At 35.2% G+C, this 19,331-nt stretch overlaps 1 protein-coding gene across 2 annotated transcripts in view; it reads right to left on the bottom strand.

The window, feature by feature from the left end:
* The window catches only part of RPGRIP1L (RPGRIP1 like), a 96,705-nt gene that overhangs the window by 69,953 nt on the left and 7,421 nt on the right, over positions 1-19,331 (bottom strand). For both annotated transcript variants that reach the window (XM_041768097.1, XM_041768099.1), the window contains exons 4-8: positions 17,930-18,228; positions 14,346-14,448; positions 12,661-12,804; positions 3,413-3,518; positions 699-845 (exon numbers count right to left, since the gene is read on the bottom strand). In XM_041768097.1, the coding sequence (XP_041624031.1) occupies positions 699-845; positions 3,413-3,518; positions 12,661-12,804; positions 14,346-14,448; positions 17,930-18,228 (799 nt within the window). The remainder of the gene's footprint in view (positions 1-698; positions 846-3,412; positions 3,519-12,660; positions 12,805-14,345; positions 14,449-17,929; positions 18,229-19,331) is intronic.

The raw sequence follows: 19,331 nt of genomic DNA, 5'->3' as shown, positions 1-19,331 counted from the left end.
AAAGTAGCTTTCTGTATTTATTTCTAGCATTCATGTTTAAGTTTTATTCACCAGTATATTTTGTAGTTACAATGTTTTCCTGTGGGTGAGAGACTCTCAAAATTCATTTCTATGTTCGTAATTCTCTTTTGATGCTAGTTTGAGACACAGTAAGGATTCTTTCAAGATAAGAGCAGAATGTAGGCATCTTATTTATTTCATTGCCATTCTCTTTCAGGACAAGTTTAACAGACTACAGGAAGAGACTGTGCTAGCTTGGAGACATGAGTAGCAACGAGAATAGAAAGATGAGTTTTCAAATAACTTCCTAGAAATAAAATGAAATAATTTCACAAAATTGCTCATGTTGCACGACAGACTATCCCTCTCCTCAGAAACAGATGTGTCCTTGAACGTGGTCTTGGTATCTCAAATGGCTAATCAGATGTTGAGGCAGAGAAAGTTAAGTTCCACTGGGAAGTCCTGTTTTCTTTTTCCTCAAGAGTCAATCCATTAGGTAAACAGTGGGTATCAGCACATTTGCAAGTATTTTTAGGCACTGAATTGGCATGACTATATTTGCTGTGCTCAAAGCACCATGTGTGTAGTTTAGGATCTTCAAGTAAACATATTTTTAAAATGTCTCTATTTTACTTTATTGAAACAGTGACAGAGAAGTTTTAATACAAGGAATGGCTAATAAACTCTTGGAAGCTTACCTCTTCTATTCTTCTTTCAGAAAATGTCATGGAATGTAACTGTTTCTCAAGACTGCAGCATTTTAAACGTTGCTCTTTGAGTTGCATATTTAGCTCATCTCCGTTTGCCATCAAGGCATCATGGCTGATCCGGAGACTTCTTTGCTTCTAAAAAACAAAAAGAAAATCTTTTCAAAATTATTTTTGGATTCCGTGTTTAGTAAGTAATTACAATTTTGTAAGTGAATTTACTCCTAAAGTTCACAATATACAGATTATTTTTCACCTCATAAACAATATATATGTGCTACTTGTCCATGGAGACACTATTGACCTAAGTGTATAATTAGGAAAAAATATAGGGTTATCTTAGCACAGAGTCACATAAAGAAAACGTTTTGTCCTTTATTTCCTCCTAGTTTTTGACTGGTTGATTAGCGACCGGTGAGTAAATTAGTTTAAGCAATTTTTTTCCTTTCTGCTGTGGTTACAATGGTTGGACATGCTGTCTAAGAATGCTGCCACATGGGTCAAAAGAAATGTTAACCATAGATAATCAAACTTGAAAGGATTTGTCACCACAGCACATAAACAGCCTAAGAGGGGATCCCTGGGTGGCGCAGCGGTTTGGCGCCTGCCTTTGGCCCGGGGCGCGATCCTGGAGACCTGGGATCGAATCCCACGTCGGGCTCCCGGTGCATGGAGCCTGCTTCTCCCTCTGGATCTGTCTCTGCCTGTGTCTCTGGCTCTGTCTCTCCTTCTATCTCTCAAGAATAAATAAATAAAATCTTTAAAAAAAAAAAAAAAAAAACAGCCTAAGAGAGGGTTGTTTTAATACAACTAGATTGAAATTTTCAATTCAGTAAAAATAATTACTAAAGTCGTCTTAATTTTTAGAAACAAATTTTTATTTATTTATTTATTTATTTATTTATTTATTTATAAGTAATCTCTATGCCCAATATGGGGCTTGAACTCACTACTCTGAGATCAAGGGTAGCATGCTCCAACGACCGAACCAGCTAGGCATCCCAATTCCTTAATTTTTAAAATGGCATTTATGAATGTTTTACATTCAAATTTATATTCTTAAATGCCAATACTTTTTTTAATAAATAAAAAGATGATCATATTAAAGTCTTTACAGAGAGACCAAAAGACCATAATATGAAATGGGTCATCTGCTAATTAATATCACTTAACATTCTACAGAAGTTCTCCAATCATTTATTTTTTTATTTTTTTAAAAGATTTTATTTATTTATTCACGAGAGACACAGAGAGAGGCACAGACACAGGCAGAGGGAGAAGCAGGCTCCATGCAGGGAGCCCGACATGGGACTCAATCCCGGGTCTCCAGGATCATACCCTGGGCTGAAGGCAGCACTAAACCGTTGAGCCACCCAGGCTGCCCTCTCCAATCATTTAAAAGAAACATTGCTACTGAGTAACTTGAGTCAAGTTTTTGTTAATCTTGGATTATATTATAGCATGCTATCTTTAACCAGCTTTTCCTGGGCCTCCTGCCTCATTTGCTAAAGCTGTTGGTCTGAACTTTTCAAATCTTTCTTTACGCAATACCAATCCCCAAGAGGAACCTGTGTATTACAGTCGCTTGTCATAGTTGGTATTTGAACAAATACTTGGCAGCACTGTTAAATGGAAGTCAAAAAGGTGAAAGTGACAAAAGAATGTAAGCTCAGTCTTTATTTCCTTTCCTAATTCTCAATGTTAGAAATGGCCCTCAGCTCTGTGTTTTCTTAATCTCCCTCTTCTATCTTTGGGCAGATAGTGCTATCGTCTCTACTCTCCAATTCATCTTCTCTCTTTCATAAACCCTCATATTTATATGGACGGCAGTTACTACTTCACATTTAAGGAGGTTCGTGCAGGAGGGAAAACACTAACCAAAACACATTTTAAAAATATTTATCTAATTCAATAGTAAATTTAAGCTTCAGATCACCCTATGCTGCCCATCAATTTACTGCTTTCCTTGTCTCAGTACTTTAAAGTACTGCTTAATATGAATTCTGCTCATCTGGAATGTTTTGGAGTTCATTAATTCCAGAATCTATGTTAATTATGCAGTGCCAATAAATAGGAGCCTTCTGATGGCATATTTCTGTGGGGCCACAATCCTAAGGCAGCCATGGGGATGAAGAGTCCTGAGTATTGTCAACAAAAATGGTTAAGATTTAAAATAAGTAGACTGATAGCTGACATGATGGGCACTCAAATATTTTGTGATAATGGTAGATAGTGACAAAACAAAACACCACACCAAAGAAAGATTGAACAAAACCTGATTACTGATGTATTTATAAGTTGGTCTATCTTGGATATCTCTTAAGTGCTTATAACTGAAGATAGATGCAAATGCATTTAAACCTTCAGTGCTATGTGCCCATATAATTACAGATAAAAGGAGTCAAAGATACATTTTCTTGGCATGCAATAATTTATGACGTCTATTATTTTAAGAAGACAGGTATTTAAGAAAAGTCCAAGCAGTTACTTCTTTAGTTATTAAGTTATAAATTACAAGTAACATATGAAGTTATACACATTTAAGAATAAAAAGAGCATCTTTAAAAATAACTTTCTAGTGTTAGGACCATTCTATTTAAAAAATACAACACTATTTTTGATAGTATATCTCTGTATATACTAGGTATACACATAGATACATTTGTATCTATGCATCACCATAATAAAATAAATGATCACATTACCTCTTGAAGCTGAATAAATTTTCCTTCCATTACTGAAAGAGCGTTGCTTTTCTCCACTAGTTGTTTATGAAGCTTAATCATTTCTACATTGTCCCGAATGTTTGACCTTCAACGATGTGTTTAAGAAAAAAAGAGACAAAGTAAAAAATGCAAGGCAAAAGGAAAAAAATCTGTGGTGGAATCACAATTTTTCATTGAAACATTACCTAGGAAAAATTTACACACTTGCATATCAATCACCAAGGTTTTTAGTTTACTATACACTTAGGATAGATTATTTAATGCCAACCACTCACTGTTCTTGAACTTTGTTAAACTCATATATTCTCAGAGTTTGAAGGGAGATTCAAATTTGATGACTTGTATCACCCCTATAACAACTTACAATATGCACTTAAAACCATTTTACAGCGTCCTGAAAGAGTAAAAGGACATCAGTCTATAGCACAGTAATGGTACCACCCCCCAAACTTCATACTTATTTTAAGGACGATCATACTACTTTTCCCTAAGAGAAAAATATGCAAGACAGCCACTCATCTTCCTACCACTCCCTCAAAACAAATGGTATCATAAGATTACCATTTATTGGAGTTTCCTCCTGGAGTTTCAACTTTTCAAAATATTTCCCAAAAAAGTGACTTAGCATTTTATACTAATAATGCCCAAAGCTGGCATTTAAATATGTTGCAGATGTGCCTTTAGCTGTAAGAGATCATTTAACGTCCACAGGGTATATAGAAACTCTATATGCTGCAATACTAGTTTGTATTTTTCCTACTGAGATTAAAGCAAATGTAGAATTTAACAGGAAGATCTTGTTAAAGGTTAATCACAGATCTAAATGAATACCCGTTTTCAAAAGGCATTTACTTTCCTGACAGAGAAAGACTCCTTAATTTAATACGTTTTACATTCAAAAAAGTATTGTCGAAATTGTGAAGCTCAGTTTTAAAACTTCATTTCTTTAAAAAAATAAACATAAAAAATTTTAAAATCAGAAAATTATGTCAGGATTTCACATAAGTAATTTTACTTCCAAAACTTATCTAGTGTACACATATTGGAAAAATTGTCACAATGCCCTACTGGAACCAGAAAATGGACTACAAAGCTCACACATCTGTAAACCAGCTGAGGACTTGAAATACTTAATTTTCCTCTTTGATATTTGAAAGTTCATTGTATTTTGGCATCGGACAGTTAGTTGTCCTCACACAGAAGATAAACAAGTCCAAGAACCTGGATCTTACCCAGGATACAGTCTTAACACAATGTTAAAATAATTATGTGTCTAAAACACGTTATCTAGTAGTTCTGAGCACACATTCTGCAGTACACTCTCTATTCTTCCCCATAGCATGCTCTTTATTCACTAAAAATATTATAATATGAAGGGAAAACATATTTTACATAAATCAAATGAAGAAGATATTCACTTTTTCATAATTAGAAACCAAAATATAACAATCTGTTTTCTCCAGAATTACTTGGTTTGACCACTCAATGGTGACTGACAGTCATTGATATGGAAGGATTGAACTATTCAAATAATTTCAAATCTTTTCTTACATTTTCAGTCATCTCCGATATTTTCTTGTTTTTAAACATTTAGTATTTTCAAGAAAAATAGATATACATTTATATATGTTTGAGTAACAATTACTTAACGATAAAAACAAAGAATTAAGCACCAATAACTCATTCAGCCACACAAGGTTATAGAAATAATAGGTTTTAATTTTGAATTTTCTCTGTAAGGCAAAGGATGGTAAACAACTTTCAAAAACTTTTTAGTGTGTTTTAAGTGGTGGATGTTTGCTTGAATATTTTCCTAACCTCCTTGAAGATTAAACTTTTCAAAATATTGCCAAGAAAAGTGACTTCGCATCTCATGCTAATAATGCCCAACAGGTGGATACAAATGCAACTTTAGTAGAGTTAGAAAACAACAATAATAATGTGGTCCTTTAAATAAAAAGTCAGTTTGCTTAAGAGTACTCTTGCAACACCTGCAAGTCTTTAATGATTATTTTCAAGTGTCAGTTTTTAGGGGCTTTATCTGTAAGAGTCATTGTTATGATTAGATTTTTAACAAAGATTTATTTATTTGAGAGAGAGAGAGAAAAAGAGCATACAAGTGCGAGAGGCTTAGGGAGAGAGAACTTGAAGAGGACTCTGAGCTGAGCATGGAGCCCGACACAGGCTCAATCTCAATCTCATAAACCTGAGATCACAACTTGAGCTGAAACCAAGAGTTGGATGCTTAACTGACTGTGCCACCCAGGTGCCCCTATGATTAGACATTTTTGAGGGTCATGGTGGGAAGAAGAGGCTGGCTGCTTAGCTGAAAGTCCTACACAGAAGATCAAAATCAACAATGTGATAAGTGTGACCTGGCCTGTAGGAAGACATACAATGGAAAATTGTCTCAAACCTGACAAGTGACTCAGCATCTTTCATAGGCCAATGAAATATGATAAAAAAAAATACAGGGGGAGATTGAGAGGAAAAGAAGGGAAAGGAATGTCACAAAAAGCTGACAAGGATTGTGAGGATGATGGAGGCAAGAGGGGGCTAGAGTCGGTGCTTAGAGGCTTGTCCTGACCTCTGTACTAGGAGGAGGTCCTCAGGTTGGTTTCCTTTGAAGAACAGACATGGAGTTAATTTTATAAGCAGTATTTTAAGTGACTGCCACACCATACTTTCTTGCTCTCTTTCATGCACTGTGATGGGAACATCACATCTTCAGGATGACAACATTCTAACAGAAAGAACGATCCATGGTAAAAAACATTCAGATGAACTCTGACAGTCATGCAACAATTCATACATGCTGCATTACACATGGTGAAATGATCTGCAAACAGATATCAAGCAGTCTAATTATGTGCTTTGTAAAAATAAATTTCTCAAATTTTTCAACAAGGATTTTGCAAAAAACCTTGGACAATTAAGTTGGAAAATGCAGTTTCTTTTCTTTCTCTTGTTTTTTTTATAGACCTATTATTTAGAATTATGATCAAATCTTCTAAAACTATTGGAAGAGTTGTTGACCCATCTCTAGATTAAAAACAAACTGAAATAAATTAGATTTTATGTTGAAAAAAGTAATCCAGTTCAACAACCTATGTGCCAAGTTTCCCTCATATAATTGGAAACAGTCAAGCAATAAACTCTGAAAAAGGAATTTCTAATGGAAGCCTTGAAAACACTTGACTCCAGCTTTGCTACTGGGTGCCATAATAAATCCAGAAACTTAAAACCTCAGATACACTGGAGAAGGAAAAACTTTCAGAGGAGCTATGTAATGTATAGTCTAATATGAAATCTTAAGAAGCAAAAATCTTTCCTTCAGTGAAAGTATCTTATACTTTACTCCCCAGGCACACAGCTCTCTCACCCTACCCTGTCCCCCAACCCTCGTCACCATTTCACTCTTTGTACCAGCAAAGAATGCTAAAGAAAGCCTTTTGATTTTTTTGAGGCAAAAATGTTATGATATTTAACACCATTTAGAAGAGAAGGCTGTAGAATACAGAAGCTAGGCTATGAGATTCTGGAAAGTAGTTGAGTAAAATATTTATGACAGAATGGAGAGGCTTTCTCTGAATCATAGTTTTAAGCTGACTAAATTTGGGGGATAAGGTTGAAGACAACTTTAGGATTAAAACATGTCTACTGTATTTTTTTTTTAAACAATGGAAGACATTCTGTAAGCATATTGTTAAAAGAAATGTAGGTTATCCATAGCTTTTACTAGGGGTACACAGGTAACAGTCACTAGCAAGTCACTAGCAAGTCACTTACACTACTGAGTAAGATTACAGAAGGTTGCTGGTAAATTAAATGGAACAAGCTTCACTAAATAGCTGAGGAAAGTCTATTTGAAAGGTAATGGTTTTTGCTCAAAACTGCTACCTGAGTTCATAGGTGAAAATAATGCTCCCTAAGATTGCATAAGGGAAAATATTTGTCTGTGTATATTTATTTGCCTCTGGATCATACCTTTCTTGTGATGGTGAATCAAAATATAAATCAGAGCTCAATATTTTCTTACTCACAACACCCACGAGGAATGGAGAGAAACAGTTTTGTCAAGCACTCTAAATGCACAGAATCACTCTCTTATGAAAATGGAGCGGGCACTCCCAAGGACTAGTTGGAGACAGGAAGAACCGAAATCCTGGCTGATTTTCTTAAAGGGATCATTTTGCAGATCAAATTTAATAGATTCCAACTAGCAGTGGCAATCTGAGAATTCCATTCAATATATCCAAAAGCCCAATGGAGAATGTTGGTTTACCAGCAATTAAGTTGCCAAGGTGAAGGTTTTGTATTTTTATTTTTTGCTAGAATTATACCAAGTCAGTCCAATGATGTAAGTTACTTCACAATTATCAGAAGCAACCACTGGCATGATACAGGTTTTTGATAAACCAAAGAAAAAAACTCAGAAAATTGATTAAAATACATACCACTTACTTAGTAGACAAAAATCTTTCAAACATGAGGTCCCTAGGGGATGAAAGTGTGCTGCTTAAAAGGTAGGGAACAACTTACATGTTTCATTCTCTTTACTTTATAGCTGATGTAGCTAACCAAGGCTTATGAGCAAAGTAAAGAATTTGGCCAGAGTTCTTACATGAGAGAGCTGCCAGTCAAATCCAATCTTAAGAGATCACTTCTTCCCATTCTTTAATTTTTAATTTTTTTTTATTTTAAAGATTTTATTTATTTATTTATTCATGAGAGAGAGAGAGAGAGAGAGAGAGAGAGAGAGAGAGAGAGGCAGAGACATAGGTAGAAGGAGAAGCAGGCTCCATGCAGGGAGCCCGACGCAGGACTCGATCCTGGGACTCCAGGATCACACTCGGGGCTGAAGGCAGGCACCAAACCACTGAGACACCCAGGGATCCCCACTTCTTCCCATTCTTTTAGGCTGTTTCCCTTCTCAGAGATATTCCTAGTTCTAGCTGTGTCTCCACTCTCAAGTATGTCCTAATATACCAGTTACTACAAATTGTGACAATTTGTGTGGTTCATATTAAGTGCTGAGAAAATGTCAAGCTGATATCCCAGAAAGATAGATTATATTAATATTAAAAAACACAGGGAGAAGAGAAATGATATTTGAGTGTGATACTTTCTACTGGGCAAATTATAAGGTATTTAAAACAACAGCAAAAGCTTGGTGGATATATTTTTTAAAAAATGACAGATCACCTGCCTGTGTAATAATAATGTGTGCATGGTTATCCTTGGCCCCAGTTACCCTTCCATCCAAGGACCAGATGTGCCCTCTAAATTAGGGGGCCGGGCAATCAGACAAATACAAATTGAGGGGCATTCTGCAAACAACTATCAATGGGCTGGAAATGGGGAACCACTCTGGAATAAAGGAAACCTAAAAGACACGACAATTAAATACATGACCCCTAACTGGATACTAGATCAAAACAAAGCAAAACAAACCAAAACCAGCTATTGGGAAAAAACAAAACAAAAAAACAGCTATCAGGGATACAATTGGGAAATTTGAAGATGGACTATATAACAGTATTGATGTAATTGTATTGTTAGGTGTCTTGAGTATGACAGCCATACCGTGGTTATGCAGGAGGATGTCTTTGTTCCTAGAAGATACTTAGAAGTGTACAGAAGGCGAAATGATACACGTGTCTAAATCTCAGATGGAGGGAGGCGGTGGGAGGAAGGGTGAGAGGACAGAGAAGTGGGAAAAGTACATGAATGCCAAATACAGAATAGACTTATGTCATTCACAAAGATACAAAGAGGTGAAAGGTATGTGAACGTTCAGACTACTATTCTTGCAACTTTTCTGTTGGTGCGCAATTTTTCAAAATAAAAAGCTGGGGAAGAAATTAAGAGTACCAGGAAGTAATCCGCTGTGTGCCTAGAAGGGAAAGATGGACTCCTTAAGGCCAAGCTGTTTCTTACATTGCATGGCTGCAAAAGGACTTTCTGTTTTAAGATTTGACAGTCTGCTGTCAACCAAAGGGAAGAGGGTAAATCAGAGTGTCTGGAACATTTATAGGTTAAATTTCCTCCACTGGGATATTGTGGAACTTACATGATTTTTAATTAAGAAGGTAAACACCCTAACATTTACTAAAAAAACCACTTAGTACAAACTAGTTACACATTTGGTTAAGAGTATAAATATTTTTGGAGTTGAAAAAGCCAATAAAAGGTAAAATCATTCTGATTTTAATGTTCACATACATGTGTTCACTGGTTACTGCTTTGCATTTAATTTAAGACGGACTTTTTAATAACCAGAAAATGTGCATTTTTATATTGTTTAAATTTTAATATGGATTTTTGTTCAAAACAACACAGACATTCAGGCTACTTGTAAATGATACAAGATTTTTTGCTAATGAGGCATTATGTAGAACATATGCAAAAATCACAACTCAGTCTTCCAAAATAGACCACAATAACAGGAAAAAACATGATTTTAATAAAAAAGAACAGCACTGGGCTTTTACTTCAAAGCAATTAAGGGCTTTGGATAACCAAAAGTTTATGTCAAGTTGATGCCAAACCAAACTGGTCTATTAAACACATACTATGAAGAGTTTCTGTAATATTCTATGAAAAAGCTCTTTGCCATAAATATCAAGCACTGCACTCTGAAGATTACGACTATGTTAGGTTCATGTTTGAGAACAAGGAGCCCAACATCCTGATCAGACTTCTAGAATTTCAAATTTGAAATAATGTATCCGTGAAAGAGAAGTTTAAATATGTTTTCCATTTTGTGATTTTTCTTTACAGTAAATTATACCAAGTTTTATATTCTCCCAACATTTTTTTTCAACAGTTTTCCATTAGCCTCAAAAAATTGCTGTTACACATAAAATTTTGAGCTATGTGTAAACATATAAGGAAAAAAGACTTAAAGACCTTTATTGGAAGTCATTTCTTCAGTTTTCAACAACTGTATTTCAAGGAACAATATGCTATTTACTAAAAGTGCCTTTCCTTTCTAAGCAAATAACATTTGATTTTCAATATTATAAAATCAGTGAGGTAAGGTACAAATTGGTTTCTTTGGCCTCTGCAACAAAGTTCCTTTACCTGTAATACTCATTTTTTCTCTAATTCTGGATGTGACAAAAGAGACTGCTACTGAGTGAATAATATAGCTCCCCACTGAGGGCCTTAGTTAGTTTTTAGGGTAAACACATCCAGGTGTATATGTTGGTGTCTGTTGCTGACAATATTTATAGGAGAAAATATGCATACCTGTCTATTGCTCCACTGCTTCTGCTGTCCTAGCCTTAGGACTGAAGGACATTTGGATCTCCCTTCCAATGAACACTAGTTCCTGACGATCATATCCCTTTGGAAGAGGGAATGGCTAACACAGTATCCACCTTACTCTTTGGGAATTTGAGAAACATAACAGAGGAAGTAGTCACTGATAACCTTGTACTCAGCTGTTGAGTAAAGGTGATAGGGGTGGGCTCTAAGCTTGGACTTGGTCTAAGCAGAGAATTTTTATATTTAGAAAATATTTTAAATATGGCTATTGGCAATTTATTAAGATCCTATTCAGTGTTGAGGTCTGGTCCTTTAGCACTGTTCCTCACAAGGAATAACGTCTTGGTTTTCCAAGAAGACAAAGTCTAATCAGTTCTTCTTCCTAGGGGAAAAGGGATAACTCCTACGTATTCAAGTTGGTTCAAAGCCAGTATTCAAATTGTATCACCTAATATGATTCTCAAAAACATTCATGTGTCTTTTACCTTCTCCTTATAAGATTATACAAATATCACTAAATATATAGAATTTCATTATGTAACTTAATTTTACACATAACTTTTCAGGAACAGAAGTTATCAGAGAATACTAACCATTTGAATCTTTGAAATAGAAAGCTTCTTCTGTATTTTCAGCTAACTTTATTGTTTTTAAAGTAAGTCTCATATGATGCATCTTTTCCTAGTTTTTTCAAATATTACAATGGCAGGTTAGTTTGTTAAAGGAGGATTAAACTGAATCCGAAATGAGAAACTAGAAAATCATACTGGCTTTTCAAAATGAGAATCTAGCCACAGAAGCACGATATCATATACACTGGAGAGGGGAAAAATAAATAGAGATCTAGGTCTGGTTTAAAAAACATTAAGAGAGAAATAGGAGACATAAGAGATGTCAGATGTAATGTGTAGACCTCATTTGAATTCCAAACAGGAGAAGACATGTTCAGGGAAGTTTGAAATATAGACTGGCATTAGAAGGAATCAAAGAATTGCTGTTAACTTTGTTAGGTGCAATCATGGCATGGAGTTATATTAAAAAAAAGTGTCTACCAGAAATACATACTAAAGTATTCATTGGAGGGATGATATCTTATCTGACTGGGGCTAATTATTTAAAGAAAATAAAGGTGAAGGAATACGTGAAACAAGATTGGGAACACGTTAATGACTGTTTAAGCTAAGTGATGGGTACCTGGCAATTTAATATACTCTACTTCTGGGTATCCTTAGTCCAAGAAAACAAACAGAATGGCAAGAAAAGAAAACAAAAGGAAAAAGAAAAGGATGGAAGGGGAGAAAATGATTTGAGGAAGAATATGGTAAGAAGATAAAGTCTTATTGGAAAGACAGTGTGGAAGTACAAAACGAGAGAAAGGTATTAGGAACCACAAATGACAAAGGAGGATGGGAAAGAAAATATAGTACATTATAAACATCAAAAATGAAGAGGCAGCAAAGAGATTGCTGTAGGGCCACACTATCATTCATAATAACCAACCAAATTTGAAGCAAATTTTGATTAGGAGAGGTAAAAAAAAACATCTTTTGGGGATCAAAAAAAGCTGGTACCGTATTATGGAATTTTTTTAGCTTTGAGAAAAACTTAAATGAGGCTGGACTTATTCACATGCTGTGTCAATAGCAGGGTCCTTGTCATACATATTTCTCTTGGTAGGTGCAGTCAAATGGCATTAGAACTTCCCACAGTTATGGTAAATGCAACAAATGGATAAATGAGTTGGAGAGACAAGATGAAGCAAAGTAGGTTAGGGAAAAATGCCCTTCCGCTAGAGCTGTTGAGAGCAGTTAGTAGGTCTAGAGCAGGCTTATATGAAGAATGTTAAGTGAAAACATGATTTTTAAAATAGACTAGGCTTATCCTTCTATGGCACATGATAAAGTATTTTAAACTAATTTTGACCTTATCAAAGTGATATTTCTGTTTTAACATACCTTTGATCTGTAGCCTGCTGTTCTCGAAGCTGAAGAAGAGATAACTCAATTTCATTTTCTTTTCTCCTCAACTGAGTTTTCAGGATCTCAGCCAAGTGCTCTAACTCTTCTATCTGGCCTCTCTGTGACTGAATAACATTTTCCCTGAAATAAAGAACCTTTACAAGAATTTGTAATTTGAGGAAAAGTCTGCAGTATTCAAGATCAGTACAAAGAAAGTTCTTCATGATAAAAAAGCAAGCAGAAGTTAAAATTTTTAGCTTAAGTGCCTCTGCATATAGTGACGAGTAGATTAAATGGGACGATTTATTATTATTTTTTTATTTATTTTTTATTTTTTTTTTTATGATAGTCACAGAGAGAGAGAGAGAGGCAGAGACACAGGCAGAGGGAGAAGCAGGCTCCATGCACCGGGAGCCTGACGTGGGATTCGATCCTGGGTCTCCAGGATCGCGCCCTGGGCCAAAGGCAGGCGCCAAACCACTGTGCCACCCAGGGATCCCTAAATGGGACGATTTAAAAGTGCATGTGGAATAATTCAAAATACTGCTTTTTATATAATAATGTCCTAGACAATAACTTGGACTTTGATTTAATTCAATTCAGTATGTATTGGTTACCTATTATGTACTCCACAATCTGGCCATCTTCAGGTAATTTATACACTTTTGTTCTTTCCTACGTACATCTGCCTAGATAGTTCAAATTAACTCTTAAGAGAGTGAGAGTGTGAACAAGAGAGAGAGCGTGTGTGAGAAATTTGCAAAACATAATAGTGTTTTTTTGCACGTATTTATTTCTCTACCATGTTTTGGTAGCATCCCAGTGTAATGAGCCTCAGGAAGCTTGTATAAACCCTGGTTTCTCAGCAGAACAGCAGGCAAGAAGATTAGGTCTAGTCTCCTGGTTTTATTCCTTCATAGGCTAGTCATTGTTCTAATTGGTACTTAAAATATTCAAAAGAAGTAATTTGAAGCCCATATTATTCTTGAGCAACCATCTACACCATGAAGCTCTGTTTCATGTTTTCTTTCCTCATTCAGAATTGTTACTTTTTGATGATCCAGGTGAAGGCCTGCAGGTAAGGTGGAACCTTACCTTCGTTTGTGTGACTCACAGACACTGAAATCATGAGGCTTTGATTAACTGGGAAAGTAAGCTAAATTTGGCAGAAGTAACTTTTCTGAAACCATAGTATGATGAAGAATGCAGTACCATAGAATCACAGTGAAACAAAATCTGAAATCCATATGTATTTGATAACTTCAAACTTTTAAGTCACTCCCTTCAATTCTTTTTTTTTAACCGCAAAAAGGCTAATTAATTCAGGATCTAAAAAAATAATTACCTGTAATTTTTCTGAGAATGGAAATGTTGCCCCGAAATCTTGTACTATTCTAAATGACTGGGCTTGATGACATTCCTTTTGGGAGAAAATTATAATATAGAGGACTATTCTATAAACGCCTCCACTGATGTAGTTGGTTAAGTTGTTCATTTTCTTCATTTTATTGGAAGCATGTTATATAATATCTGTTCTTACCCCACAGATCTAGATGTATTTATTTAGTGGAGCAAACTATTTGTACATAAATCAATTGTGTTTAAAATAAAGGAAAGGGAGGTATCAAAAAAGACATGATTAATAAACAAAGTTCTAAAAAGACGACAAAAAGAATACGTACAAATTTCTTATTTCTCCTCTGGCTTCTTCAAGTAAACTGTTGCCATATTTTGTAAGCATGGGTTGTAGAGTTTCTGCTACATCGACATCTTGGAATCTAATACCTAAAAGTCAATCAGTAAGATTATAAAGGTGAAATTGGGATAGAAGGACTCTTGATTTGCTATCATGAAGAAATTTGCAATATAAGAAAATTTCTTAAGTACTGAGAGATATGTGCTCTATAACACAGAGAATCAGAAATCTATTGCCAAAGGTACTATCGTTGATGCACATTAAATGTACGTAGCAGCAAGTACTGCCCATCAAATTCTACTATGGAAACCAAATCACCTAGAAATAATTTGATTCAACTTAAATTTAGAACTCCTAAAGTAATTTCTGAAAGAACCAAAGTCAGGGCTTTACAATATAAGCTAAAGTATGAAGGAAAATGATTTCAAAACCTTGACTTTTTTTTTTTTTTTAGCATTTTTTGATATAGACTTTTTAATTTTTTAATTAGTCATTCACATTCCTTGACCTTACATATTGAACCTAATCTTCCTTTGTATGACTCACAGATACTGTGGGTTTAAGCCAAAATTTTTCCTGTACTTAGGCTTATTCCACCTCAATATGAAAATCCATATTTAAACAAAGGTAACTCAAAAAGGTATCACCAATGAGATTCTTTGAAATAAAACATTTTTGCTGCTGCTCTTAAAATATTTTTCTTATAAAAATAGTTGATGCATGGGACAAGTCTAGTCCCATTATTAAAATGAGACATAGGGGAGCCCGGGTGGCTCAGCGGTTTAGTGCTGCCTTCGATCCAGGGCGAGATCCTGGAGACACCGGATTGAGTCCCATGTCAGGTTCCCTGCATGGAGCCTGCTTCTCCCTCTGCCTGTGTCTCTGCCTCTCTCCCACTCTCTCTCTCTGTTTCTCATGAATAAATGAATAAAATCTTTAAAAAAAATAAAAATGAGACATAACTTTAATTGTATGATTACAAAATAAGTTACTAGAGCTTAAGGTAGATAAAATGACATAATTTAATTTTTTAATGGAGCATAATCTCAGATATAAGGTACAGATAAAATTCATTTTCTTAAAAATGTTTATTTTTAATTAGAATGGAACTATTATTTTCTGTTCCAAAATTTTCAATATCTATTGTTGTAGTTCAGAATAAAGAACAGAAAGGCTCTGCCTAAAGCCATTAAAATAATTTACTGTGTTAAAATATGCCAATTTCGGCAGTAATGCTAATTCATAAACTTTTCCTACATAAATCATGGAAAAACTAAACATCACTAGTGAAATAAAAAAAAAAACAAACAAACCCCAACCTACTTACCCTTAAAATAATCTTAAAACTAACTGTGTAACAGTGGTTTGACAATGGTTACATTTTAAAGCATACACAGCTTATAAAAATCTTTGTTCTACTGGTTCTTTACAATAAGGATTGTTTCTACATTACAATGATCACATCTTAAACCAGTACTTTGCATCCTTTCTCCTGACAAGGCACATATAGAAAATGGTAATGTTTATAGCAGCTTGGGGGGCAAGCTGGCTTGTAGGTGGAGAGGGCCTAGTGTTCTCCCCAAGTCACCCTATGCTGTGATACTTCTGACAAGTGTGGGTAAGATCCAGGCTCAAAGGTGGTCTTGAAGAGATTATTACTAAGGTATCAACCCTGATAATGGTGCCTTAAGTTCACTCAGAAAGATAATGGTTGAGAAAGTATTCAATGGGGCGCCTGGGTAGCTCAGTGGTTGAGCCTTTGCCTTTGGCTCAGGTCGTGATCCCAGGGTCCTGGGATCAAGTCCCGCATTGGGCTCCCCATGGGGAGCCTACTTCTCCCTCTGCGTGCGTCTCTGCTTCTCTGTGTCTTCTCTCATGAATAAATAACAAAATCTTAAAAAAAAAAAAAAAAAAGAAAAGAAAAAGAAAGCATTTAACACTATTTAGTGCTTTGTGCAGCTTCTATGTCTTGGACTCTGTACCAGGTAGTGAAAAAAGATTTGAATTACTAGAAGTGTATGAACACAAGGATAAATTTAAACTTTTTAGTCACATTTTAAAGACTAAGCTGCTCTGTGTCTCTTTTCTTCTTTTTCCCTATAGGAGTAAGCGTCCATCAGACTCTTCTATTCAAACAGCAATTCACAGCAGATTAGTTCCAAGTTGATCTAAAATTTGGCACTGCTTTTTTATTTAGTATAAAACACCTTATAGACTTTAGAGATGATCTTGCCCTACTTCAGTCACAGTTGACCAAACTAAAGTAGAAAGGTAAAATACACTACCATGGAATTACCATCTCTTGACCTTTCTTCTCATCTGTGTTATTACTCCATTTTACATATGGGAAAGATGAGGCTCTGAGAGGTCAAGGCTCTCTTCCAAGTAGAAAGTTAATTAGCAGCAGAATGTATTTTTTAATTTATAATGCACTACGACTGCTTTGGTTATATCAAAGTCTTCTGCCAATCTCACAAGCTTGGAGTAGCTGAGCCCTTTCATCCTGTGGCTGCCTCCTGCTGTGTGGAGGCCTTACTGACTTCAAGGGAACTCTGCCTAGAGAAGAGAGAGTGTCAATATTTTGGCTTGGAGAAAAAAAACAGAACAAAATTTTCTTCTTTTCTGTTTATATGGCATTTTTTGTCCTCCTACATGAATTGAATTGAAAGTTTTACACAAATTTTTGTATTCCTCAAAATGTTTGGTGTTTATGTGAAGCATGTTCCAAATGAAGATCAACTGCAGCTACAATTTTATTTCCTTCCCTAGTAGTTGAACTTAAAAAACGTTACTTAAAATATTTATTGACTTTTTGCCTCATTACAAATGGTCTGTCCTTGGAATAACTGGGAATTTTTATTAGAAACATTTAGGTTCTTTTTATAGTAAGTTTCACCTATGCAACTGAATTGCTTTGTAACATGGGCAGGTTTTTGGTGATGCATTCTCGAATGAGGAAAATGATAAACCTATGATCATTTTTACAGATAGAGAAGATCTTTATGGTCTCCTGCCTAAATCCTTTTATTTTACATGTAATGATCAAGTTCAGAATGATTAGACGACTTGCCCAAGGTCACCAGGTAGTAAGTAGAGGAGCAAGAATGCAATTTTTTAAACCCTTAGTTATGTGCACATTGCATGGTCATGTTGTCTCCACATGATGAGAGACTTAAGTGATTCTAAAATTTTATAAAAGGTCTTTGGAAAAGGAAATTAAGTGTGATCACTCAAAACAGTAAGCATGATCATAAATAAGCAAACTAACTGGTTTTCCCATTTGCCTGAGTCAATGTGATTTCTACCTGAAATACAGAAAACCACCTCAAACTCAACTTCTATTTTACAGTTTCACACATGTCTCTCATATCAGGATAAATAGTTATGTTCAATGTTTTACTCAACAAATGATTTTTATGTTAACATTTTATCAAAACGCAAGTCAAAAAACTATTTTTCTATTTCTAAAGGAACTTAAAAACATGAGAAATACAGAAATACTGTATGTGCGTGTGTAAAACAACCTATTAAAAGATTTACATTTAAGGATTTAATATAAGCTTATTTTACCTTTCCTGGGGCATTCTTGTGAGCCTGCATTTTCATTCACTTTTCTACGCCCAGTGTTAACACGAGACTGCACATAGTTGTACGGCGTTTGCCTGTAACCTTGGATTTGAAGTTGCTGTTTGGCTGAAATGAGTCTGTTTTTAAGGACTTCATTCTGTCTTTCAAGCTCATGAACTTTCTCTTGCAGCCTCTCCATCATTTCTTCCATTTCCACATCTCGTCCCAGCCGCTTGGGGCCGCCACCAACCCGCTCATATCTTTTCTTGTCATTAACGAGCCGTATTAACTTGGTGGCCATTCTAGGGAAATAATAAAAAGATGAAAAGGAATGTGAGAAGTCAGCATAAAATGCATTCTGTTGAAAGGAACATAATCACTGTGAGGACTTCAGTGCAGAACCTGAATAATAAATTTCAGGTTTTGATGTAACTATTACTGCCTGTGAAGAATCCTTTGATGATAATTGAAACCACTGGGCAACAATCTGCTTTATAGCACTGACAAATAACAGTTTCCTAAGGCTTATCATTTAAGGTTAGTAAAGAGAGGACACATATTTACTCCATATGTTCCTCAAATGCAATTTTTAACGCATGACCTTATGTAGGAATGCTGTATGCACTTAAATGTAGCTACAGATTGTGGATGTGGTGGGTTATAGATGCAAGCCACAGTAAGTTACAACTTTTGAAAAGTGTGTTAAGACTATGTAGCATATAGGTGATCTGTTTTAGGGGAACTGTTTTCGGGTTCTCTAAGATTGAGACATGTTACAAATTCAAAAATGTTAGAATGCATTGGTACACACAGACAAAAAGCCCAGTGAAAAATTCAGAAGAAACTGAAATGTGCCACTAAATGTTGCTTAGGACCCAAGGAGCATTCATGTTTAATGGCAGAAAATACTTAGATGCAAAAAGTATTATTTTAATGCTACCTTAAATTTAGACATAAGTTGTGTTTTTGACATCTTAGGAGTTTATACCTTTCATTCTTTTAAGTTTTGATAAAACCTGGTTAGACAGAACAAAAGACAGAAAGGGCACATGGGGGTGATGTAATAATATACACGTACGGAAAACATGCCTGACAGTGAATGGAAAAATCTTGGCAGGACAAGAAAGAAAAGGTGGCTTTGATGAGAGACACAAGTTCAAGACTTTACAAAATTGGTCGCACATCTTCAATAGCTGATTCTAGTTTATAGTGAATCTATTTTTATAAAGAGCCAGACGGAGATTGAAAATAAAAACTCACTTCATTTTTCTTTAAACGGGGTTTGCTTTATTTTAGCGTGGTTATGGACAGAAGCTTTTACTTAAGAGAACAAAAGTGAAATAAAAAAATCCTTAATAGCTTTGGGATGTCATAGAACAACCTTTTTTTGCCCTAAGCAGAGTCC

This window comes from Vulpes lagopus, chromosome 8 (genome assembly GCF_018345385.1).
Source record: "Vulpes lagopus strain Blue_001 chromosome 8, ASM1834538v1, whole genome shotgun sequence".
In the NCBI taxonomy this organism is placed as follows: domain Eukaryota; kingdom Metazoa; phylum Chordata; class Mammalia; order Carnivora; family Canidae; genus Vulpes; species Vulpes lagopus.
The sequence above is the reverse complement of the archived record's forward strand: the minus strand, read 5'-3'. Positions and strand labels throughout refer to the sequence as shown.